This window comes from Thrips palmi, unplaced genomic scaffold, assembly GCF_012932325.1.
Source record: "Thrips palmi isolate BJ-2018 unplaced genomic scaffold, TpBJ-2018v1 HiC_scaffold_10, whole genome shotgun sequence".
In the NCBI taxonomy this organism is placed as follows: Eukaryota; Metazoa; Arthropoda; class Insecta; order Thysanoptera; family Thripidae; genus Thrips; species Thrips palmi.
Window position 1 is genome coordinate 6,572,973 of NW_023144621.1, and position 24,367 is coordinate 6,597,339.

General features: G+C 42.7%; 2 protein-coding genes across 21 annotated transcripts in view; one reads left to right on the top strand and one right to left on the bottom strand.

The window, feature by feature from the left end:
- LOC117652954 (CUGBP Elav-like family member 1) overlaps window positions 1-10,139 on the top strand; it is a 199,003-nt gene extending 188,864 nt beyond the window's left edge. For 5 of the 13 annotated variants that reach the window (XM_034398255.1, XM_034398290.1, XM_034398215.1 and 2 more), the window contains 10 exons: window positions 274-402; window positions 529-673; window positions 758-892; window positions 983-1,069; window positions 1,389-1,418; window positions 2,420-2,455; window positions 3,151-3,312; window positions 3,684-3,944; window positions 4,034-4,178; window positions 7,107-10,139. In XM_034398255.1, the coding sequence (XP_034254146.1) occupies window positions 274-402; window positions 529-673; window positions 758-892; window positions 983-1,069; window positions 1,389-1,418; window positions 2,420-2,455; window positions 3,151-3,312; window positions 3,684-3,944; window positions 4,034-4,161 (1,113 nt within the window). In that variant the 3' untranslated portion in view covers window positions 4,162-4,178; window positions 7,107-10,139. The remainder of the gene's footprint in view (window positions 1-273; window positions 403-528; window positions 674-757; window positions 893-982; window positions 1,070-1,388; window positions 1,419-2,419; window positions 2,456-3,150; window positions 3,313-3,683; window positions 3,945-4,033; window positions 4,179-7,106) is intronic. The other 8 variants (XM_034398204.1, XM_034398234.1, XM_034398224.1 and 5 more) reach the window with 8 other exon arrangements.
- Window positions 10,140-10,972: 833 nt separating this feature from the next.
- The window catches only part of LOC117652925 (talin-1), a 41,385-nt gene continuing 27,990 nt past the window's right edge, over window positions 10,973-24,367 (bottom strand). For 6 of the 8 annotated variants that reach the window (XM_034398124.1, XM_034398142.1, XM_034398153.1 and 3 more), the window contains 12 exons: window positions 21,054-23,639; window positions 20,674-20,908; window positions 19,648-20,587; window positions 19,442-19,566; window positions 19,220-19,345; window positions 17,119-17,235; window positions 16,606-17,005; window positions 16,393-16,526; window positions 15,540-15,869; window positions 15,279-15,457; window positions 15,037-15,192; window positions 10,973-14,471 (listed from right to left, as the gene is read on the bottom strand). In XM_034398124.1, coding sequence (XP_034254015.1) covers window positions 13,385-14,471; window positions 15,037-15,192; window positions 15,279-15,457; window positions 15,540-15,869; window positions 16,393-16,526; window positions 16,606-17,005; window positions 17,119-17,235; window positions 19,220-19,345; window positions 19,442-19,566; window positions 19,648-20,587; window positions 20,674-20,908; window positions 21,054-23,639 — 6,415 coding nt within the window. In that variant the 3' untranslated portion in view covers window positions 10,973-13,384. Of the gene's footprint in view, window positions 14,472-15,026; window positions 15,193-15,278; window positions 15,458-15,539; window positions 15,870-16,392; window positions 16,527-16,605; window positions 17,006-17,118; window positions 17,236-17,617; window positions 18,094-19,219; window positions 19,346-19,441; window positions 19,567-19,647; window positions 20,588-20,673; window positions 20,909-21,053; window positions 23,640-24,367 lie in introns of those variants that run through there. The other 2 variants (XM_034398180.1, XM_034398190.1) reach the window with 2 other exon arrangements.

Consider the following 24,367-nt stretch of genomic DNA (forward strand, 5'->3'; position numbering starts at 1 on the left):
CACTCGCAGTCGCAGCCAAGCCGTAAACAAACTCAGCGTGTTCGCCTTCGCCTGCACGTGTTTCACCTTCCCCATCTTCCTCCCATGGAAATCGCGTGGAAGGTTGAAACGAGTGCGAGCGTGGCCACGGTTCCGCTGTCCCGAGTAAATGTCTCCGAAGTTTCTTTCCGTTTCTTGCGACACGTTGACACGTCTTTCCGTGCCGACAGTGCGGCAGCGTGGTGCGTGCTGCCTCCAAAGTGCTGTAACGTCATGCCCTCTCGATGATTTCAGGGCTGCTCTTCACCGCTTGTTGTCAAGTTCGCTGATACCCAAAAGGAGAAAGATCAGAAGAGACTTCAGCAGATGCAAGCCAATTTGTATAACTTAGCAGGGGTTAACATGGGACCACAATACCTGACTGTGAGTAATTTTCTTTTCAGCCTTCAATTTTTTTAACAAAATGGTTTTTGAGGAAACTGAAAACGCTTTTTCAACGTCAACATCAACGGGATACTTTAGGATTTTTTGTACTTTTTTTATTTGCAGGGGGAATCCCATTCAGTGTTGGCACCTTCATCCTTACAACTTCTTCAACAGTTGCAAACCAATGCACAGGGTCAAATGTCCCCTCTCTCACTTGGCACGTCTCTTCAGCAGCAGTTGCTTATGCAGCAGCAACTTCAATCACCAGGTACAGTCACTGCAGTTTCATTCAAAAATTTCTTATTCAACAGTTTATTCTGATTTTTTAATTTTTAAATGTTTATTGTTTCAGGACTGCACAGTTTAGCTGCTCTTCAAAACTCAACAGGATTGGGTTTGACAGGGTCTTCGCCAAGCGGAGCAAGCGACATGACCCAGGCGAATCTGCAGAACCTTGCAACCTTAGCTAATTTATCCGTCAGTCCTGGTAAGGCACAAATTATCTCTCATTTCCCCCACCCCCTTGTCAAATTTTTACATGTTTAACTATGTCACTAATTAATATTCGATTGGCTAGGTGTTAATCCGATGAGCATGCAGAATCTTGTTACATTGGCAGCGATGACTAGTGGGAGCAATCCCAGTTTGCAAGTTTCACCAACAGGTAGGCAATTTGTTGCCCACTTTTTATATTTCTAGAATATTTATTACATTCATTTATTACAAAACTCATGATTGAGAAATTTAAGGCCTTTTGATAAATTTGAAATGACTGAGGTTTCATTTCACCCTCGACCCATCCAGAAATTTAATGTCGTACATCTGTTGTCTACAAGAGTATTTTTAACTTGCAAACAATTCACTGTTCCTCCAACTGCTTGTCTTAATAAACTGGCCATGACATCTAACATTCCCATTTAATTCTGTATTTGGGATAAACAAATGTTTAATAACGTAAATTTTTTTAAATCTTTGTTGTATAGGATCCAGTGCTTCTGGACTAAGTAGCCCAGGTTGGTTCCCTTTTGTCAGTTATTTCTGAATAGTTTCTGGCTTTGGAAAGTATGAGCACTTGCCAAGAGAATTGTTTCCATTCCCTTTGGTGGCGAGCTTTTTTCTATCTTTGGTGACTGATTTGTTCTTGCATGTTTTGGTAGATTTTGCTAGGTGTTACTTTCGTGCAGCCCAGCAGTTCTTTTGTGATGAACTAGTCTTTGTTCACACCTTTCATTATTCATAAAACTAAAATGTGAATTAGTTTAATGGGAAATAGCACATACATTGTTTTCAAGCATTTAAATTTGGATAAATAGGGGAGCATTGAAGCATCATTTTATTAATATTTATTTGACATTTTCCCTTTTTTCCTGTAATAGCATTAATTTGTATGTATTAAGATATCCCTCATCCTTCATCGTTCTTCCTCTTAGCTACTTGGATGCACTGGGTCCCCGTTCAGAGGGGCATGCCTTATTACTCTACCTACTTGTGGCACCCGTAACAGTTTCAGTCAGCATAACGGCACGTAGCGGACATTTATTTTCAAACATCTTTTTTCCCCGTGAATCGAAATGGTTTATTGCATGCAACAAGTGACTTGTTCCATGTGTCCTCTTTTGCTTAATTTAAGTTGTGTGCTAGCCAAGTGTGATGTGTTTGTGTGCTTTTAACACATTCTTGTAGTTATTGACCGGTAGATGGTAGATGCCAATGTGGATCTTGGCTCATGTAGTAGTTAAAGGTTTACATTTTATTGTTTTATTTTGTAATGATCTTGATTTTCCTTATAACTACTCACAAATTTCAAAAAAAGTTATTTTTGGATCACCATAATGGGAACTTGGTTGAATCAACCTATTCAAACTATTGCCCTAAAATTGTATATATGAGAACTGTACCTATGATCAGTCAACCTGCCTCAGTAGTTTGTATCATTTAACTTCAATATGATCTCTGGAGGCAGTTCTGGGTCATGGGTTTGTTTTCATAGGAGCATGTTGTTTCTCTGTTTCAGCTCTGTCCAGTCTCACAAACTCGTCTGCAGGTGTGTGTACGTGTCTGGAATATCACTTCCATAAGTTTTACAAGTTTACCTTTTCATTTCATGTGGTTTGATATGAGTTAAATGTGAGCTAGGGCACTGTTTTGAGCATACATTTTATTGCTCCAAGAAAATTCACAAATTCACTCAGATTTAAGTTTAGTATCAGAACTAAAGTGAATCAGCAGTTGAAACCTGGAACTATGACACATCCATATTTTTTTTCCTTATTAAAAACATGGCTAAAAATAACTTTCTGTTTTGTTAACTTAGATTTTTTATCATTTCTCTCCTAGTAGTAATTGAATTAAATGAGTTCTGGTACTGTTTTCTATCCTTCATTTTATTTAATGTTCACGTATCTTACCTTTATTGTAATTGCATGAAGATTTGCCTTATGTATGTGGCACAGCTTTAGTCTTTGCATGGAATAAAATTAACTGGTGTGCTTTTCGTTGTCTTAGTATATGTTGCATCTATTGCATACCCTAAGGTACTGTTCTGAAATGAACTCCAGCTCTCAGGCTGAAACTATATACATGTGCAGATTTTATTTTCAATGAGTGTTGAACTTGACAACCTCAAAAAAAATAGTGTCTCCTGAAATTATTTTCTTGAGTCTGGTCCAATTTTTATATCTAGGATTTCTCAATGTCCAGCTTTGTTGTAATCGTAATTGAATTTGTACCTTTTATGTTTTTCAGGGTCACTAACTGGGACTTCTGGAGGAAGTTCAATGAGTCCAGTCACCAGCCTGGGTCTTACTGGGTCACCTTTAAGTTCAATGGCTTCACTGAACAGTCTGAATGCCATGACAAATGGCTCAGGGCTTGATTCAATAACTTCTGCATACCAGCAATATGCAGGTGAGTTCTTCTCTTTAGTTTCAGCTCTCTGTCAACTGAGTTTACTTTCACTATTCGTTCCCATTTATTTGCTGTGTCCAACGCCCTTGTCGTCCCACTGTGTGCGTTCACTAGAAATTTGCACTTTGTGAAAAATCTTTTTGGGGGCAGCTAAAACTCTGCTTACACAACCCCTTGAAACAAGATTATATTTTATTTGCCATCAATTATTTGTCAATACTAAGTTTAGGGTGTGATAAGAGCCACCCTTTCATGCACTTTTTTTGTATAAACGCAATTGTTTTGTTTCATTGGATGGTTTCCTTGTTTTATTTTTATTTTTGTTGATTTTGCTTTGTTTCTTTTTTTTTTCTCCTCGCTTGTACCAACAGATATGCTGGTATCTCCAAACGGCTTCTCTCAATTTGGTACAAGTAGTTTGGGCTCTGGCAGCACAACAGGAACTGGCAGTGTAGCAGCTTGTTCTTCCTCAGGAAAACAAATCATGGGACCAGAAGGAGCCAACTTGTTTATTTACCACCTTCCGAACGAATTCACCGATACCGACCTGGTACAGGCATTTTTGCCATTTGGCAATGTTATATCCGCAAAGGTATACATTGACCTAGATACTCACAAATCGAAATGCTTTGGTAAGACTTAAGTTGTAAAACTAAATGTATTTTGTAATTTTGTCAGAATATTCTGTTGTGTTAATTTGTTTCTTTTTTTATTTTGTCAGGCTTTGTTTCGTACGACAACCCTGTGAGTGCTCAAGCAGCGATATCAAACATGCATGGATTCCAGATTGGTGCCAAAAGATTGAAAGTCCAACATAAACGCAAGAAGGACAACAACAAGCCCTACTAGGATCCTTCTTACCAAAGGTATTAAGCTACCCTTTCGCCTTTCAATTTTGCCTGATGGCTGCTAGTTTGTTAGTTTTGCATTTCCAAGATGTGTATATGCAACAAGCTTACATTGTTCTTTCTTTCGAGTCTGGATGGAGTGGATGAAAATAATCGGCATTGACTTTTTATTTAACTTATGCATTATTGCATTGCATTCTTTGCCGACTGCAAAAGCATTTCTATTTAGCCCTGCACAGTTTAACTCGTTGTCTAAATCATTCTTGAAAAAGAAAACTTGTTTGCAAGATATTTGTCTTCAGTGTTAGTCTCAATGATGGAGTAAGAATGGATTAGGAATTGTATAGAACCAGTCAATGTTCTATGGTAATTCCATTTTTCCATTGTGGTATGTTGGCTTAGTGCTATGAGCCACCAAGCTGTTATGTTTTAACAATAATTTTAACCTGTCTCTGTGATATTACCTGTATTAAGGGATAAGTGCAAATTGGACAATCCACTGTGATATTCATGAAGTTGTCATCTTCTTATTGTTGATGCATTGCTCATCTAGTCAATGATACCTTAAACATAACACTCTGTAAGTTATTGACACACAATGAAATGTGTGCTGTGAAGGTAACTGTTCCATTTTTAGGTCTTGAATTTAAAGTTAGCAATAAGGACATCCATTTGGTATAAGTCAACCTTAACGTGCAAGCCTTGGAATTTTCTTACCAAAAGTGCTTGGTGTCTTCCCTGACATACAAGCTCTAGGCTTAAGGGCAAACTCTCAGAGTTTGCAGCTCTTAATTTTTTGTGCATATTTCACTTTATTATATTTAAAGTGCACATCTTTCCAGTTTGGCAGCATTGCATCCACGGCTTTGCCAAGCATGTTCTCATAATCAAATTGCTCAAAATAATGATTTCTATGAGCTATTGAGACTTTTAATTTCTATTCATTAAATTTTTCTAGTCTCCCATCTTTATACATAAGAGAAGGACGTCCATTTCTCTATTGCTTAAACTTTTGCTTAAATTGTGTTCCTTTCTTTGCACCAAAGAGGCCTAATATATTTGTTATGACTTCCCAATTTCTGTTTTCTTCTTATTTGTTTCAATGTTGTCTTGTGTTGTGTATTGCATGTTGGACTGCACTCCGCACTTATTTGTTTGCAAACAAATATCAATTTGGTGCAAAGCTAAAGCACCAACTTAAAATAATGTTTAAAAGAAACTAAACACCCGATCCCCCTGTAGATCAAAACATTGCCGCTCATGTGGATCTTGATTGTTTTTATTATTCTCAATGTGCCAAGAAGGTTGGTCAATGTGTTTCAAAGTAACTGCTGTGATATTTCAAAATCAATTTGCATTTCATTAGTCTTATTGCTCATGAAGACAATATTACCTCCTCTTCTTTCTTCTGTAACCCTCAATTTATGTGAACTTGAATTGGACAACAGTCAAGATTTTCAGGAGTTAATTCTGTGCTTTTGGCTGACTCAAATGCTTTACAGTTGCAGTTCCCTGATTTCATCTGTGTTAGGATGACACTTTGTGTTCTAAAAGAATTTCTCCCGCATGCCTTCTAGGTTTGAAGAGCACACAAAGCTGAGCCTGAAATGTGTGCAGTCCACTTCTACCATCCAATTGACAGATGCAAACTGTTCTTAAACTTAAACATTTGCTGCAGCATTTCGCCTTTCAAAGCATTTTGCCTTTTTGCAGAGACCTATCTGTGATTTTCTTTCTTTTTTTTTTCAAAGAGAATTTCATTTTTTTAAGACTGCTTACCATAATTTACTCGTGTCTAAGTTGAATTTGCCAAGCTTTCGTTGTTTCATGAAAATCTGTTCATTCTTGTTGTACAGTATATTGGAACTCATGCGTTTAATATGAACAGCCTGCATCTCTCAAACATCCCTTTTCTTCTAGATATCTAGTCACAATACTTCTTTGCTCATGTGTGTGTGTGTGTGTGTGTGTGTATGTGTGTTTTTTGTGTTGTTGACATAGATGCTATGTCAGGTGGTTGGTCCTTGAAAGAATAAATTTTTCCAGTAGTTTTCATTTATTGAGGAGCTGCATGTTTGTTTTTATGATGGTTTCGTTATTTTTGTTCATTGTTTGTCATTGTAAGGGCTGAATGTTTCAATAATTCATTTCTTTATTAAAATTGTTGTTTTCCCACTATGCATACATTTTGTGTGCGTTATGAAGCATGAGATTAAATTATCCAAATGTTGGAATATTTTTCTTAGAAGGACCAAAGCCGCAACACTGAAATATTAGCTTTTCTTTTGCATGAAAGGGTGTATTTTCTGAAAGTTCGCAATGAGGTTGTTTCAAAATTTTCCAAATTTTTCTCTTACTACCTTAATTTATTTTTTTCAGCATGAATTCCATGGAGGGCAAAGAGAAATTAACTCAGCGACATACTAATTCTATTTCTTTGAGTTTCACTTTTTAAAAGCTTTGTTGAAGGAGAATTTTGGAGCTGAAGTTTTAATTTTATTTGTGTTTTCTATTAATATGGTATGACGTTTGACAGTGAGTCATGCATTTATTCACATTTCACGTACAGGTATGAAAAAATTGAAGGGATGAATGAAAATTCAATATTTTGGCATGTGTGGTTGTGTTTGTTACTCATTCCCATGAGGATAAATTGGTTGATTGAATGTATGGATAGGTGGAGTGACTGAAAGTGTGTATGGCTATTTCTTTGTTCTGAAGCAAGTGAGATTGGTGTATGTAGGTGTGCCTGTATGTACTTTGTGTGTGTGGTGTGTGCGTGTGTCTATGTATGTATTGTGTATCTTTATGTCCGTGAGGAACCATTCACACTGAACTCTCGTTTAACTTTTTATGGGTGTTTGTATTCATCCACAGTTTGTTTCCTCACGTATTGTATTATATGTTTTAACACTGGTGGCATTGTGCGTGGGTTGTTTGTTATAGCTGCCGTGAGCTGTGGACCATCCCTATCAAAATAACACAAGCGTTCCTTCGTTCGCTCACGCCTCTGTTCGCTCGCTAACCATGGTGTACGTACGTAAGTGTGCGTTTGCTTATTCGGTCAATCATTTCTGCAAAACAAGAAATAGGCAAACACAAATTGCAGCAAAAGTGTGGACTTTACCTCCTACATGCTGTTTGGAACTGAAATTGTACATATGAAAAAGTTAAAGAAATTTATTCTATCTATTTTTCATTGAGAAAGATTTTTGTTTAGTTTTAAGTTCTAATCCTGTTAAGATTTCACATAAACAAATTTGACTGAAATGTTTGTACTTTGAAATAGTTGTCGCCTTTTTACATTGACTCAGAGATGTCAGGCCTGTAGCCAAGTTAAATGTTAGTGTAACACTGTAAAGTGACTCCCCACCAAACACTTGCTAATTCCATTGTTTGCTCAGTTAGGTCTTGGGAAGTAATGATTGAGTATGCCAAAGTTTGTTTCACTGGATTCCACTGCTCCTGCTTCTTGCTATCTTGATTTTGAGTAAATTTTCCTCAAGTCTGCCACAATTTCCTTTTAGTTTCTCCGTTGTGTCTATACAAAACACGGATGTTTGTAATTTTCTTGGTTTGCTGCGCTTTACTTCTTTATAGCCCATGTATTTTTTGTGTTCTTTTCTTTTTTTGAATATGTACTTCTGTAGTCATTTTTTTCTCTTTTTGAGTGGTCTGTCACGCCTATGGTACAAGTGTGGCAGCAGGTTACGGATTTCCAGTTTCCTTTCCTTTCTTTATCCTTTGTTGTTGAAGTGTGAAGAGTCAATATTATTGGTAATGTAGTCACTGACCTAGCTTATGATGGGATGCATGTAAACATGCTCTCTGGAGTGGAGCAGATGAACCAAATCAAAGGCTGATTTATGTAGACTCTGTGTTTCTTTGTACTTCATGTTGTGTTGTTTGTTCACAAGTGGTCATGTCTGCTACACTGTTGTGCAACAGTGTAGTTCCTGATTTGTGTATTAATCTTGTATCTAAAAAGAGGCTTAGAGAGGGTTAGTTGTTTAGCTCTAAGTCTTGTCCTCTAGTCTTAACAAGGAAAAATAGAGACCCGATGGATTGTCTCATGCTACAATGCAACATTTATGATGCAGAGACTCCCGTCCATGTTACCATTGTTCTGTCCTGATCAATCACTTTTTGAAAGGTTCATGACCAAAGATTTGTTTAGTGAGAATATGTGTAATGCAATGCAAGTCTATTACTTTTTTTTTCCTCTTCATGGTAAAAGCTGTCACTCCATGCAATGTGCACAATTCACGTAACTTTGCCTTTTAAACCACCTGAAAAACATAAAATATAAAAAGCAGCCTGGCAAGAAGTACTGTGCATCTGAGTTATTTCTTTTGAAAATAGTTAAGTCACCTCGTTTAGAATTTTTGTTGTATTGATAATTTGGTAGCTATTGTAGTAGTCTTGGGTTTCTCGTATGGAAAAACAAATTGACTTGCTTACAGTTCTGCACTGTATGTCGTCAAAGGAACCTTATTATTTTTCTTTCGTAGAATTGTTTATTAGGTTCAAGTGTTCATCTGTTTCTGTCTCTATTTGTACATTGATTATTCATGTTTTGTTGTTAAATACTTTTGCCTTGCCCTCTAGCAAGCAAACTCTAGCCATGCAACTGTGAACTGGTTCAAGTGGTTTTATAGTGTAGTTTTACATTGTTGACCCACCAACTCCGCTGTTAACGGAGCATACCTAATATTTTATTTGAAGTCCATATTTAAAACAAAGAAACAGTATTAACTGTCTGTCGCTTGAATAATTTTTGTTTAGTTCATGTGTGATGTATTTCATGTCAAAATATCTATGGTACTTAACTGTGTTTGGCTTACTGTCTGTTTAAATTCTATATTCAAATATATCTATCTACTTGATACAAGTTTTGTACTATTTGTGATATGGAAATGAAAAGATTATATTTATTGTTAAATGGAACAATATTTTATTAGAGACAAGATTATGTAATAAATTTCATGTGAGATGTGTTAATGATGTTGATGTACTTAAATGTTTGTATGAATAAGGATTAGTGTTTGGTAAATGTAGTTTTACACTGCTATCTTCAATTGGGTGGAAACTGACAAAACTAAGTGATTATTCTACTGCTATGAGTGCCATTCCAACTGATTTGAAATTGAATCAGTTTTACCTGACAATGTCTCCTTCTTAAAACTTGATTGTTGAAATCTTTTTGCTTAATTTCATTTACAACAAATGATTTGGATTTTGCAGTTCCTCTGTTCGACTGAACTTGTAGAAATATTTGTCATTTATTTACATATCTCTCTGCCAATGTTGCTTATCGTAACATTTGTGGTCTGACAGGGGATGCTATCACATATTTTTGTTTATTTTTTGCCAACTTGAAAGTGGTTGCTGTTACTACTTTTGCATTGCTGTCCTTCAGAATGAGGTTTGATAACAGTAACGCTTCATACGGCCTCAGGTTGCTAGTGGAAAAGAAATGCATTTGTCAAATCCAAACCTATTGTGCAAATATGTAAAAGTACTTTTTATAATGTGCTCTTGCGGAAGAACAATTAAGTTCCAAGCAACTCAAAATAAGTTGACCTTTTAAAGCACTGCATGTTCAATATGCCAAAGACATTTGGTTTTCATATGCACAGAAAGCTCATAATTCAAAGTTTGCTGTATAAAGTGTTTAAGTGACTGAGAAGGATCAACATTGTAGTCAGTTATCAATAGCAGTGGATTGTTTAAAGTCCTTTTGAGACAGAGATTAGCATGTTCAGAAAATATTTGTGAAATATTTTTTCCCTTTAGATGGAATATTAAAATTTCGGTCAGTTTTTGACACGAAATTCTGTTATGTGTAGAAGTAAAATAGCCTTTTGTTATAATGTACTTAGTCAAATTTGTACCAGGAAAAGAAAGTTTTATTTCCCTGAGAATTATTTCATGTTACATTAAAATCAGGCTTAGAGTATTAAAGATATTTTGAAAGTATTCAACGAGCTTTATTGTATGCCACACATTCATCTGACCAATGCCATATGACACCGAGAAAGGATGAGCTACAAAATCTAAACTGGGAGCAGTGCTTATCAGGGTTCAAAAGAAACCACAGGATTGAGTTGATGCGGCAGCGCATAACTGCGTGTCACAGGAAAAGTTCATTAAGCACTGAGCTCAGTGCCTTCTGAGCTAGCTTCTGTTTCTTAGACCCAGCAACGTCCCATATGAATTTCAGACAAATCTGAGGTGGTCAACCATTTTCATCGACACTCCTGACACTATTTCGAGGGCCATTTTGGCCTTAAGCAGTCTTTTTCTGGTGAAAAACAGGAATGTGCGCCGGATAGGTAGGCAACCCGTCGTCCACAGCCTCTTCACCGAACCAGCACTCAACTAGCGTCGTGGGAAAAGTCGTTTGCACACCAAATAGTATGTCTCAAAGACCATTGGGCAACGGATATCTGTTTCTTAGACCCCTAGCAACGTTCCATATGAATTTCAGACAAATTGAATGTGGTTGACCATTTTTTACATCATGGTTTTTTAGCGTTTTGGGTGAAAAATTTAAAATGGCCCAAATTAGAGTATGTTGTGTTGGAGCACTCCCTCAACACTCCTGACACTTTTTTAAGGGCCATTTGGAAGTGGAAAACTGGAATTATTGGAGTGTGTGCCAGTAAGTTAGCCAACCCATCATCATCTACAGCTCCTGCAGTGCAGAACTGAACTGGCATCACGGGATTAAGTTTAAGCCATTTTGATTTTTTGCTGGTAATGGTACTAACAGGTCCTGACATGAATGGTCGGAAATAAACAAAACAAAAAACATTTGATTAATTAAAAATTTTATTTAAAAATTTACAAGGGCAACATACTAGTGTCCTACCTCATAAAGCAAGATACGGCTGTTATTCAGTAGCCAAATCAAGTGACACTGCATGCAACAAGAGTTCAAAAATACAAGGCATTCTGTGAATAGGCACCATTGTTATACAATTCATTAAATATATGATTTAGATAAACTCTTTAATAACAATAGAACACTTCATAATCTTGAAAACTTGTAACTCGAAATTCATACAGTAGAAAGTTAAGTGAATCAAGGCCACTAAGTGTGAAATTCTTCCTCACTTGTCAAGTTACAATACACTTAGGAAGATGGTGTCTGGAGAGGAGTGAAACATTTAAAAGCTATGTACAGGAAAATGATGGGGAAAGCCCCAACCCAGGCACCATCTGCCTGCCTTCCAAAGCAAATTAAAAGTTAAAGGTCAAGAGCAAAGATAATGTGTGTCAAAATGTAAATATGGCAGTCACAGACAGTGCTTTACACACCTGGAACATAAAATTTCTTTTAACGAATCATACCAGTAAATATCTTAGGCACTTGCTCTTCCAAATAACCCTGCTTTAAATTTTCTACTTATCAACTTTACAAATGAACTACGGTTTTGTTCCTCTTCAACAGATATATTAATATATTTTTAAAAAGAAGATACAAAACAGAACTGAATGCCTTTCTTTTTTAACTAAATATTACACACACACACAAATTTGAAAATTTAACCCCCCTTCCCAAGAGGATGGATTTCACTGATAGGTGCATATGCAGTAACTTTTATTCACCACACTAAGAGTGGCTAAAGTTTTGCATGCAACGGACTAGGTTTAGCCGTCTAGAGGCTAACACTGCATTTAATTGCCTCCAACCACTATAAACAATGATGGAGACAAAAATAGAGCAAAAAAAGAAATCACACACTAACTTCTATCATTAGTCATGAAATGATTGTGAAGAGAACTTAACTAAGCCATGATAGATGCGTTACATCAACAGAAATTAAAATGAAAACAATGTTATAAACTATAAGTAAAATCTATTAAAACAAACGATATGTTGATTTCTTTGACACAAAGTAAATGGCAACACATAAGCAGAGAGTGAAACTGCTATGTCAATAAATAAAAAGGAGAAAACCATAAACTGTTGGCACAATGAGTAAGAAATTAAGAAACAAGGATAAAAAAAAATTAAAAAAAAAAAAAAACAGATGCAAGGCTTTCTAATTTCTAAGTAAACTTATGCAGCTGAAATAATGCCATTCTATTTGATCCGTGAAAGGTACGTTCATATTGGTCTGCCAGGTATATTATTGATTAATTAATCACCAAAAAGACAAACTATGTCAATAGTCATTAACATACAATGAAGACCATAGTGTTACTAAAAATAAGAAAACAAGTGTCATAAATGACTTAGCTCATTGAAGTTCACCTGGGACCAGAAAACCTACAGAATTTTCTTCACACACAACAAAACATAGGATAAAAGGAGAAATCAAACTACAGGAAAATAATTGAAAGGTCAGAAAGAAAGTAATGGAGAAGAGATGATAGATAAATAGAAGAGAAAAAGAGAGTGAATGAGAAAAAGAGAGTGAGAGAGAAAAACAGAGAGGGAGAGAGAGGGAGAGAAGAATAGAGAGTGGTAGGAAAAAAAAATGAAAGTCAAAGATCACAGATACAACAGAGAAGAGAGAGAGATAGAGAGAGAGAGAGAGATGGAGAGAGAGAGGCAGAAAAAGCAAGAGAGAGCCAGAGAGAAAGACGAGACATAAACTATAGAGAAGGAAGTGAAATGAGTTAGATGAGAGAGACAGAGAAAGCAAGTAGAGAGATGGAAAGACAAGAGGAGGCAGGAAAGAAAAGACAGAAAGGAAAAGGAAAGGCTGGACATGAAAATTATTCCAAATTAAAAACAATGATTAAAATATATCCGGTCCCATTAAGTGAGTGTTCCTGAGCAGAACTCTCTATACATTGCAGTAGAATAAGTACTACAGAGACACGTCCAATGCAAATTGAGATTGATGCAGGCTTTCCATTTTTAACGTGTTAAGTACTTAGTGGCAATCACTGATGTGGCCGCAACACAGCAGCATCAAGAACAGCTTGTTTAGACTACATCAGTCTAAGAGACACAATGAATGTTTAGGAACAATCACAGTGATTAGCACCATTTAAAAAATTAGAACTTAAATGTGAACAATATTTGAGAATGAGATGAGCAGATGTCCACATTGCAGAAAGTGTACAACCTACAACTACAACCTGGTCCAATTCATGTGTGTGAAGCATGGATGTAATTTAACAACTTTATAAAGGAGAAAAGAAAATTGATGAACAGGTGGTTTGACTTTTGAAAAACTTTGTTACAAACACAACAACATAATCCATTAGTTGTTGTCAAGTTGGTATGTCTTGGAGGATGATGATGTGGTCAAAGTTCTTCTCTCTACGGTGCGCTGTGTCATGGACTGTTTTAGCATTCGCTGCTCCAACGACTTGGTTTCCACTAAGGACCCATCGTCAGCCACCCTCATGGAAGAGCTAGACGTCATGTTCCGGTCCAAGTCCCCCAGGTTGCTCTCCGAGAAGGTCGAGAAGTTGCTGGTGCTCATGCTGGACGCGCCCGAGTAGTCCAGTGGCGGCGGCGGCGGTGGCGGAGGCAGCGAGTGGTCCACAGTGCTGCTGGAGGAGTACGTCTTGTACACGGAGCTGCCGAAGGGGCCGGGCCGGCCGTCCACGCAGGGGCTGAGCGGCCCTGCCGGCGAGGACGTGGCCGAGGCCGACTTGTCAGACTTGCCGGCCTGGCTCGTGCTCGCAGACAGCGAGTAGAGCTGCGGGCTGGCTGGTACGGGCGGCGCCGAGCCGAGGCCGAGGCCGTGCGGAGTGAACGCGCTGGGCCTGGCCAGAGGCGTACCCAGAGAGCCCAGCGACCCGGACCCGGGGCTCTTGAACGTGCTGGTGCCTCCGTAGTGCTGTGGTTGACTAGGGCTGTACGGGCTTGGGGTGGGCGTGGCCGTAGGGGTGGGCGTGGAGTGCGCGCTGGCGTACACGCCACTGCCCAAGCTGTTCTGGGCCGCTGGCGGCGGCGTGGCCAAGGTTGCGTAGCTGTTGCTGGGCGGGTGGCTCGAGAAGGAGCTGAGGCCTGGCGGCGAGCGCTGCGCGGTGAAGTGCGGGCTGCCATGCTGCCCCTGCGGGTAGGACTGTGCCGACTGCGCCACCCCCGCGTTGCTTGGACTAGAGTAGGCCGGACTCTGCCAGGACGGCGCGCCGTGGCCAAAGCTGCTGCCGCCGCCGTGCCTGGCCTGGGGCTGAGCGGAGTCCCCGTTGACACCCGAGTGGTGGTAGTGGTGCGGCTGATGCTGCTGCTGTTGCTGCTGTTGTTGGTGGTGGTAGCCATGGCCGGCACCGGGGGAAGGCCCCGAAGGAGCTCCTCCTGGCCCGTGGCCGTCCGGCCCGGGACCTCTGCCGTCGTACCTGCAGCAGCAGACAAGGCACTAGTCAGTGGAGAGGCCAAAACCACGTGAAACACCGCGCACCCCAGCTTAGCTTAGCTGTGCCTGCTATGCAAAGAAAGCTCATTAGAATGCAATTCTTTTGTCGTCAGTTTACAGGTGTTAAAACTTGGAAAATATATATACAGCATTAAAAACAAAAACAGTTTGAACACAGCCCAACCTCGGTTAAAAAAGTGTTGTTAAGAATGAACCATTTTACATAGCGCAGCATCACTTTTGTTAAAAATCAGTGGATTGACAAAAAAATGGTAATGCCTACACAAAAGCATTGTGAAATTCTGTTGCTTGCAAGGTGCATTTGGGGATGACATTGCTTATTTAGAAGGATATTTTTCTCTTTTTTAAATTTAAGAACAAAATTTGAGATAAAAATTAAGCCACAAGTTGGCTTTGATTGAAATCAAGGTGAATATTTTATTGTTAGAATGGCAAATGAGCGATAGAGGATGCCCATGCACATGCTCAAGCCTTTAGTTTCGGCGAGCAATAAAACAAAACGAAAAACGACACACACACATTGTTACCTCGTCGTGAAGGACTCATAACCACTTCCATAGCCATCAGTTTCACCATCAGATGCACTAGCATCACCTCCCTTCATCTTGTACTTTGCTTGTCGAATGGCAGTTAAACGACCTCTGGCTTCTTCGAGCTGTCTTTCAATACGCAGCACTTCCGACCTGTAATGTAAAAAGAATTATCATTAAAACCAATCTTGATTTTGATAAGAAAACACAACCATATTACACATTAGAAATGTACTGACCTTGCATTGATTTCTTGAGCAATTCCACCGACCATTCGCTTGTTCAGGACGAGGCTACGCTCTTCTTCATTTTGAATAGCTTGTTGAGCTGCTCTAACTAGGTTATCAGTTGCTCTTTTCACAGCATTTCCAGCAGCTTGAAGCCGTTTAGTGCTTTCTGCATCAGGGTCAGCCTTCACCTGAAAATCCCATAGCAAAAGTTAAGTATACAGCAGTTACCTGATAAAAAAGGCAAGTATTTTAAGGGACTATTTTCATTACCTTGCAAGCAACTAATAATTGTGCTGTAGAAGATGCAACTTGTTTAGCTGACGAGATAAGTTTCTCCTCAGATGCTAGACCCTGCACCAAGGCATTGGCAGATTCCACAAGGCTGTGTGTGGCTGCTGCCACGAGACGAGCTGCTGAAATAAGGCCTTCTGACCACTGGCCATCTTCAGAGCTGGTCAAAGGCCTTCGGCTCACTTTGCCAAGGTCCATAAGCTCTCGCTGAGCGGCTGATGCTGCCTTGACCAATGCTGATGTTGCAGCTGCGATTGATTTTGCAGCTTCCAGAATCATTTCATCAAAATTCATACTTTCATCGGCTTCCTAAAAATAGATAAGAAAACAGAAAAAAAAACCGTTTAGTCTCCATAGTTCAAAAGTGCTGCATCTTTGCTTAGTGGACTTTAAACCTCCTATTATTTTAATGGTTTTGGTCTAAAGTATTATTAGTTCTAGCACACAATATTTATTTTTTAAATAAATGAAAGTAATGTGTGGGTATCCTGATGTTCGTTGTAAATAGCTTCACTGTAGGAATATGTTTGATTCCTGGTTGGTAGAAAAATACAACCAAGAATATCAAACATATCTCACAGTAATAAGCCAAAAGATCCTCTTGAGAGCTGATTGTTGTCTTCTTCTGTTCAGAGATGGCTAAGCAAAGGTGATCGTCCATTTAGTGCGACTATCTAACATCTAAATAACCAAATTTTGGAATACTGCTCTACAGAGTTGATGGACGATCAACACATTGCAAAGTTCTACATCATAGACAGAAAGCTCTACATTCTACGAATTACATCCTTCTACATATAACCTACATTCACTAAGAGGAAACAAAAATTACCTGAACTCCCTGGATAGAGCGTCGTGGCCTTAATGCTGCTAGTTTCTTGGCTGCTGCATCGATTGAAGCTGCTGCACCAAGCAACTCATTCTCCGCAATGACAGTGGGGTCATCGGGGTCAACCCAGTCAGTACCTAAAGAATACATAAATGTGATCATTCAATTGGAAAATACAAACACAATTATAAAGAAAGACAAGAAATGATGCCGAACCTTTGAGCAACTCAGCCATGGCCACTAGGTTAGTGACACACTGGGCGATGAGCCGCGAAATGGGCAGTAGTTCTTGTTTGGCTTCAGATGAACCTGGTCTATTAAGGGATTGCAGAACTGCTTGCAAAAGTTCACGATAGCGAGCTGCAGTGTCTTGACCCGCAGAAAGAGTACGAATACGCAATTCTTCGGTTTCTGCTGAGTTTGCACATCCTCGACAAATAGTTAGCATATCAGAAATTGCTTTCCGGCCTACATTAGCCGCTATTATGATATCTTCCTGTTTGCATGAATTTCCAGCAGCAACAGCTTTGGCAGTAGCAAGAGTGATCGGTTTGGTACACCGAACGAGGTCTTCCGGAGTAGCATGAGATTTGACTTGCTCTGGAGAGTTTAAGGCCTGAACAGCATGAGGAAAGAACCATTAGTCAGTGAAAGATACATGGCTTGACAACATCAAAGAAAAGAAAATAGTTTGGACCAAGTTATAGAATTCCATGAAGGAAGACTTACTCTGATTTCCTGTGCAATAGCCTCAATTGTAGATTCCAATGCACGAGTTCCCCGAGTGTGTTCATCTTCAACAGCTTTCACAGTTTTCAAAAGGGATGTTACATTTGTCACCATCACCTGCAGAAAACAAATTAGGAATTAAGAAGAGTGTCCTGTGACTTCTGAACAGAAACACAGACTGTTAGCAAAAACTCAAAGGTTATTTGATCTGTGATTATGCTATGAATTTTACAGTTTATGCAGGGTTAGCTTTCTCTTATTTTGATTGAGTTTCATCATTATGTAATAACAACCAAAGACCTATAAACCACTAATTTGTGTGTGACTCCTCTAGTTTCTAAAGTGCAGGCATACTTATGCTACAATGATATAAGGGAAAAACAAAGCAACAAGATAGGCATCCAGGATGAGTAGTATTTAAATCAACATACCATTACATTGCAGAAGTATCTTGAAACCCTACTACCATACAATTTTTACTATTATTGATGAAATACTATTTCAAACAGGTTTTTACTGCTTTATTGTTTAAACAGTTCTACAATAGATATATTTCCAGAAACCCAAGAAACAGTACGATACCAACCAAAACAAATACATTGATAGAGTAATTTGCCATAGGCTAATAAATAAATAAAAGTTGTATAAGAAATATAACTCTCCTAAAAAGCTTAAATCATAAATAAATGCTTAATAAATAGGCTTAACAAATAAACATAAGACTGATATGTGTACAGAAGAAAAAAATGCGACACTCTGAAGCCCTCTACTGTGCATTATAGGGTACATCAAAGTTTTTATTACAAGTTTTATGTTGCAAAGTGCGACTTTACAATATAGTAAATAATACAAGGAAAATAATTGTGAATCCCCCAAACTATTCTCTTGCCTCCGATGCGGGTCTGTGGCTAAGTTGTGTCCATCCAAAGCGACTCGCCACTTGCTTGTGAGGCTGAAGACAGCACACTTTCAAGCCTATTGAACAGATACATAAATAAACAGACGGACATGGAAACACATTGAAATTTAAGTCCACAAAGTTCACAAAGGAAATGTGACATTCAAGATGCAGAGAACAAACTAAACAACAATATTACAAACAAAACTCTGCATGTGTGTTACTACTAAAACTGTACATAACAACAACTATCTTCAATGAGAAAAGTGATGGAAAAAGTATGACAGAGAAAAGTAAGGTGTTATTGTAAGAGATTCTTTGCAAGAAAAATGAGATTTGAAACATATATGAAACACTGAGCATTCCACAGAAAAGGATGCAACAGAACAAATTAAAAGCCAGGCGCTAAAAGCCAGGCAACACTCACAGTGGACTTAAACTTGGTGCACCATTTGTCTGTCCAAAACTTCTGTTCTCTTACCACAAGCAAGCAACTTAAGTCCAAGGTGCAGATCACCAGCTTTGTTGATACACAGCTATATAGTTCCCTCAAATTTCTGCATTTCTTCAAATACACTTCTTGACACTATGAAATATTAGCAGAAGATGTCCTGAATCTATAACTATGTATACCCATTATAAGGATGAGGTTTCAGTCACAATCCAGTAATGTTAACTCAAAGACCTTCAGGCCCTCGAGTATATTCAACCAGACAAGTTATAAAAGAATTAAACAGAAAGAAAAAATAATATAAAACGTTTGTTATTTAGAAAGTTAAAGAGGAACTTCACCTTACACCTAACTTATAGAAGCATTGTGAGTAACCATCTTGGTTCTCATGAAGTCCACTGCGAGGACACACCAAAGAACTAATCAAAACTACATATCACAATGATTGTTAGCATTCCAGTGCCATTTGACATAAACAATGTAACAGTTAAATCAAAATGCAATTAATTCTAAAAGAGTCACACCAAAGTCGATCTAAGGAGTCTTTGATTATTAAAACATTAGTTAGAAGCATAAAACACTCTTTAAAAATGATAACTTAAAAGCTATCAATGAAACTGCATGCTTCTTCAACTGAACACAATACAGGCACGAACAATGAGTATCACAGAACAAATTGACTAAAATACTGGTTAGACATCAAAAGAAACAAAGCTAAAAACCTCAACCTTGATAGATTGAATTTACTGTACCTTTGCAGAGTCTTTCAAATGGTTCATGGAGGGATCGTTAATGCTTTTGCCTGATGCTGCCTTTGTGGCATGGATCAGATCTCCAAGAGCAGATGCCACATCTTTGACGGCATTGATAAGCATCACCTGCAAGGAAGAAATAAATAAACTGGTTTAAGAACACGCAAACACACTCACAGATACAAATGTTGAACTTTATGGTGCCATGAGAGTATATAATACCTGTGCCTCTGGATTGTTGGAGCCAAGGGAAGCAGCACCAAATTTAACAACCTCTGCTAACTGTACAATAGTAGAAACAGCATTCTGGGCTGCAACAGCTAGCTGTTCTTGAGATGAAGCAGCACCTGTGATCAAAAACAAAAGATATAAGCTGAATTCAGCACCCCTCCAATGTGATACAAGATGTAAACAGTGCCAATGCTTACCAGCAACCAGGGTTTTGGTGTCCTCAACAAGGGCTTTGGCTGTCTTCAGAATATTTTCTCTGTGGTCCGCAAATGTGTCGTCTTCTCTTTCTGCATTAAGGGTGCCAGCTGTCGCAAACATGATTGTTGTATCCAAATCTCCAATAATGCCCGACACAGTGGAAGCAGCATTGATGCAAGCTTGGGTTCCCCTCGAGCCAGCTTGAAGGGCAGCAAGGACTTGGGACACCTTTTCGGAGACATTCCTGGCACTGTCAGCAACGTCACGCTGAGCAAATGTGTCACCAGTGGGTGCCATCTGGCAAGCTCCACCAGCGGCAACAAGGTCAAGACAAGACCTTCCAAGTTCTTGCACACTGGTGCGGATCCGAGAAGATACATCAGCATTAGTTGTTGACATAGCCGCTCCAGTGGAGTCCGCTGCCAGCTTGCAGTATTGATGAGTAAGTTCTGCGGCAAGCTGGCCAAGACGGGCAGGATCATTGCCTGACTTTGAAACCATCTCTTGAGCTATGCGGGCAATCTCTTTAGCACATGAAACCATGCGAGTCTGGTAGTCAACGAAGCTATCAGTGATGGTGATTTCAGTAGTGGTCGACACTGATGTGCGGTTGTCAGCAACACGAGTCATAGCTCGGGTGATTGTATCCAGGAGACCAGTTACAATGCCTGCTTGCGTAGAAAGCTGTTCAAGTGTGCCAGCCAAATCCTGAAGAGCATCCCTTGTGGATTCAGCCGATTCATCGATTTCAGGGTGAATGTTCAGTGCTTTGGGGTTGCCTCCACCTTCCTTGGTTGCGTGAACCAGTTGCAAAGCACATTCAGCAGTTGTTTTCGTCTGGTCAAGCAACCTCATTTGTTGTTTGGAGTGAACCATAGCAGAGGCAGCACCCACTGCCCCAGCTACCAAGGGCTCAATGTAGTGAACTAGTTGAGTCACCTAAAAATAAAATTTAAAAATTTTCAGACACTTAAAAAAAGGCAAAATTGAAAAGAATTAAAATATTAACAAAAGACAATGCTTACTGCATGGCCAATATTTTCTGCTTCATATTTAGCAGCATGTCTCAAGGGCTCAAGCTTCTCTGAGATCTCATTCACAGAACTCTCCATTTGATCAGTGAAACCCTGCAGCGTGTTGTCGCGTCTCGCAGGCAGGCTCTGAGACACGGCGAGAAGCGACGTTTGATCCAGATCTCTAATTCGTGAGCTCAAGGTGTCTATGGCCGCATCACAATCCTTCTGACCAGGAGCCTTATCCCTAGAATCAAACCAAAAGCCAAAGTAAGGAGACATGCCAAAAAACGCGTGCAAAGCCCCATCGCCCAGGCCCATGTTAATTTAGCACCAATAACCATTATCCAAAGGTAATGCCATGCCGCTGGCGCTGGCCGCTACCAACTAACCTGATGGACGACACCAACTTCTTGATCGAGTCACTCACGCTCTTGCTGTGGTTGGCCAGCAGCTGCCACGTGGGCGGGTCGCGGGGGTTGACGGCGAGCCCCTTGGCGGTCTGGATGAGGTTGCACGAGCCGTCCACGATGGCGCGGCCTGCCTCCAGGATGGGCTCCTGGGCCTCGTGGGCCGCGGCGCCCAGGCGGGCGGGCCGGCTGGCAAACTCGGGCGAGCCGGCGTAGGTGCACAAGCTGTCCACGGCGTCCAGCAGCGGCCTCGTGGCCTTTAGGCACGACTTCCTGTTCTCCTCGCTGTAGTCCACGTCGAGGGCCTTGATGTCCTTGACCAGCAGCGCCGTCGAGTTGGCCACGTCCTTGGCGGACTGCACGAAGTGCTTCTTGGCGACGGGGTTGGTGGTCTTGAGCGAGGCCATGCGGCACGCGTTGCACAGCTGGCTGGTGTGCTTGGCGATGACCGTGGCGGCCGACAGCACCTGCTGTTGGCTGCTGGCGGGGTTGGTGAGCGAGCTGCACGCCTGGTGGATGGCCTGGGCGGAGCGGGCGAACTGCGCCTGGTCCACGATGCCCGGCCTGCCGGCCACGCTAGTGGGGTCCGACACGGCCACCAGGTAGGCGGCCTGCGCCGATGCCTCCACCAGGCCGCAGATGAGCGTGCTCACGTTGCGCACCGACTCGCCGAACTGCTCGTGCTCGGAGCGCTTGGCGTGGTTCGCGATGCCCGTCATGCCCTCGCCCAGCGCCTTGGATTTCTCCATGAACGCGTCCAGGCACTCGAAGTAGCTGAGGTCGCTGACGGGCTCGGACGGGTGGTCCAGCAGCGGCTTCATGCTCTGGATCTTGCGCACCGCGTTGTCGCACTCCTTCTGGCCGGGCGCCGCCGAGGTGCACACGTCCACGAGGTGGTTGATGCTGTCGGTGACGGCGCGCGCCGCCGCCGTCAGCTGGTTCTTGGAGTTGGGCGCGCTGGGGTCGGCGGACACGGACTTGGCCGTCACGAGCAGCGTGGACGAGGTGGTGGACACGCTGCGCAGCGAGAAGATGATCTGCGTGCGCGTCTCCGTCTCCTTGGTCTGGCCGGCCATCTCCATGCCGACGTTCACCACGTCGCCGAACGCCGCGCCGAAGTTGCGCGAGGACGTGGCCAGCTCGGACGAGCTGTGGATGGACTGCACCACGTCGGTGGAGGCGTCGTTGAGCACCGCGGCGGCCGAGTTGAGCTCCTGCTGCAGCTGGCCGTACGACTTGTTGGTGGCGGGGAAGTGGTCGGGCGAGGCGAGGAACGACGACACGTCGTGGATCGACATGATGGCCGAGTCGATGTCGCGCTGGCCGGGCAGCGAGTCGACGCACGCGTTGAGCGCGGAGGACACGTCCTTGGCCACGGCCGCCATGTTGCCGGCGTTGTCCTGGTTCTGCAGCGAGCGCCGCGCCTCCTCCACGAGCCGAAGCGACCGCAGCATCACGTCCTCCGCGGAGGTGATGACGCGCTCCTGCGTCTCGCGGACCGTGGTGGTGGCGGCCACGCCGCGCACGGCCATGGTCAGGTCCTTGAGGGAGGCGGCGGTGTCCCTGGCGGCGAGCCCGGTGTAGTTCTCGTTGCCCTGCGACGCGGCGGACAGCAGCTGCGCCATGGCGAAGTTGACGCTCTTGCTGGTGCTGCCCAGCTGCAGCGCGGCCGTCTCGGCCGTCTCGCCGGGCAGGGGCCGCAGCTCGGCGCGCTCCGAGGCGCGGCGGAAGGCCTGCAGCTCGGCCTGCAGCGAGCGGATCAGGTCGGACGCCGCCTCCAGCTCCGCGCCGGAGCACGCCTCCCTGGCGCGGACCGCGGCGGAGCGGAGGTCGCCCAGCGCCGAGTCCAGCGACTGCGAGCTGCTGCTGAGCTGCATGGCCGAGGCCTGGTCGCTCACGGTGGGCAGCACGGCGCGCGCCGACTGCACCACGCGGCCGCCGGGCTGCAGGAACTGCTCCGAGGCGTTGATGAGCGCCAGCTGGCGGTCGGGGCTCTCCGGCGCCGCCATGGTGCCCTTGACGCCCTCCACGAGGCGCGGCACCAGCCCCGCCATCATCTTGCAGTCTATCATGAGCTCCTCCTGCGAGGCCTTGTTGGCGTTGTGCGGCGCCACGCTCTGCGACGACGCGATGCACTGCGTGGCCGAGGACGCCGCCTGCTTGGCCGCGGACTCCAGCTTGCTGATGAGCTTGCGGCGGTACTGCGGGCTGGCCGCCGTGATGGTGGCCGAGCGCAGCTCCTCCACGGCCTGGATCAGCTGCGTCTGGCGCGAGCCGTCGTGCGGCGTGGACGCGCACTGCCTGGCCGCCTCCACCATGCGCGACGTGGCGTCGGCCAGCTGCTTGGCCGCGGCCAGTAGGCGCCGCTGCAGCTCCGAGTCCGGCTGCCGCTCCGCCTCGCCCTTGATGGACTGGATGAGGTACGCCGTCGCCTGCCCCAGCAGCTTCGCCTGCTTCACCATCTCGGCGGCGTCACCCTGCGACTTGACAAGCTTGTCCGTCGTGACCAAGATGGTCTCCACGTGGTCCTCCTCCTTCGTCTCCCTCGCCTTCTCCCGCGTCCCCGACCTGTCGGGACACACGGCACAAGCACAAGCAGCGGGGTCAGGTGCGGTGTGCGGCAAGGGTCAGGAGCAAGGGCAGAGCAGCCGGCTTTCGCCTTTCGGCTTGCCGAAGAAGGGAGTGGGGTTATCGCGACGGGACCAGACCAGCACCCCCAGCCCAGGTTAGACCCCGAAACGGGAAGGGAAGGCGACCATCGGGGAGGCTGTGGTACAGGGGCCAATTTACTATCATCAAATTGATATTCAACTGAATGAACGAATCAGTTAAAACTAAGGGCTCTAACCAAAAATCACTTTAAGACACTGAATCATTTTTTTTCTGAATAGAAAAATATCTGCTTCCCCAGTGGTTGCTTACGAACGAAAAGTATACTACAGCAGGCTTTATTTTGTACATGTTACAACCCATCCGTTCCTCCTTGCAATTTAGTAATCATTCCGGGGTTGAAATAAAAATAACAAGGGAAGCGCAGGGGACAGTGACACTGGACACGACACTCATGAACAACACCTTTCCATGATAAAATAAGTAGCACATCACTGAAGTGCTATAAAGCGCATGGAAGGTGCCAGTGCCTCCCCACTTGTGCCCTGGGCTTCCCCGTCGCTGCACAGTGGGCCAGAAGACTGGTGGAGGCGGCCAAAACTCTAGACGCGTTGAGCTGCAGAGTCGCTAAATGGGACACGAACCGAACGTCCACCGACGGATTACTCTTCGAACGAGGAATCCAT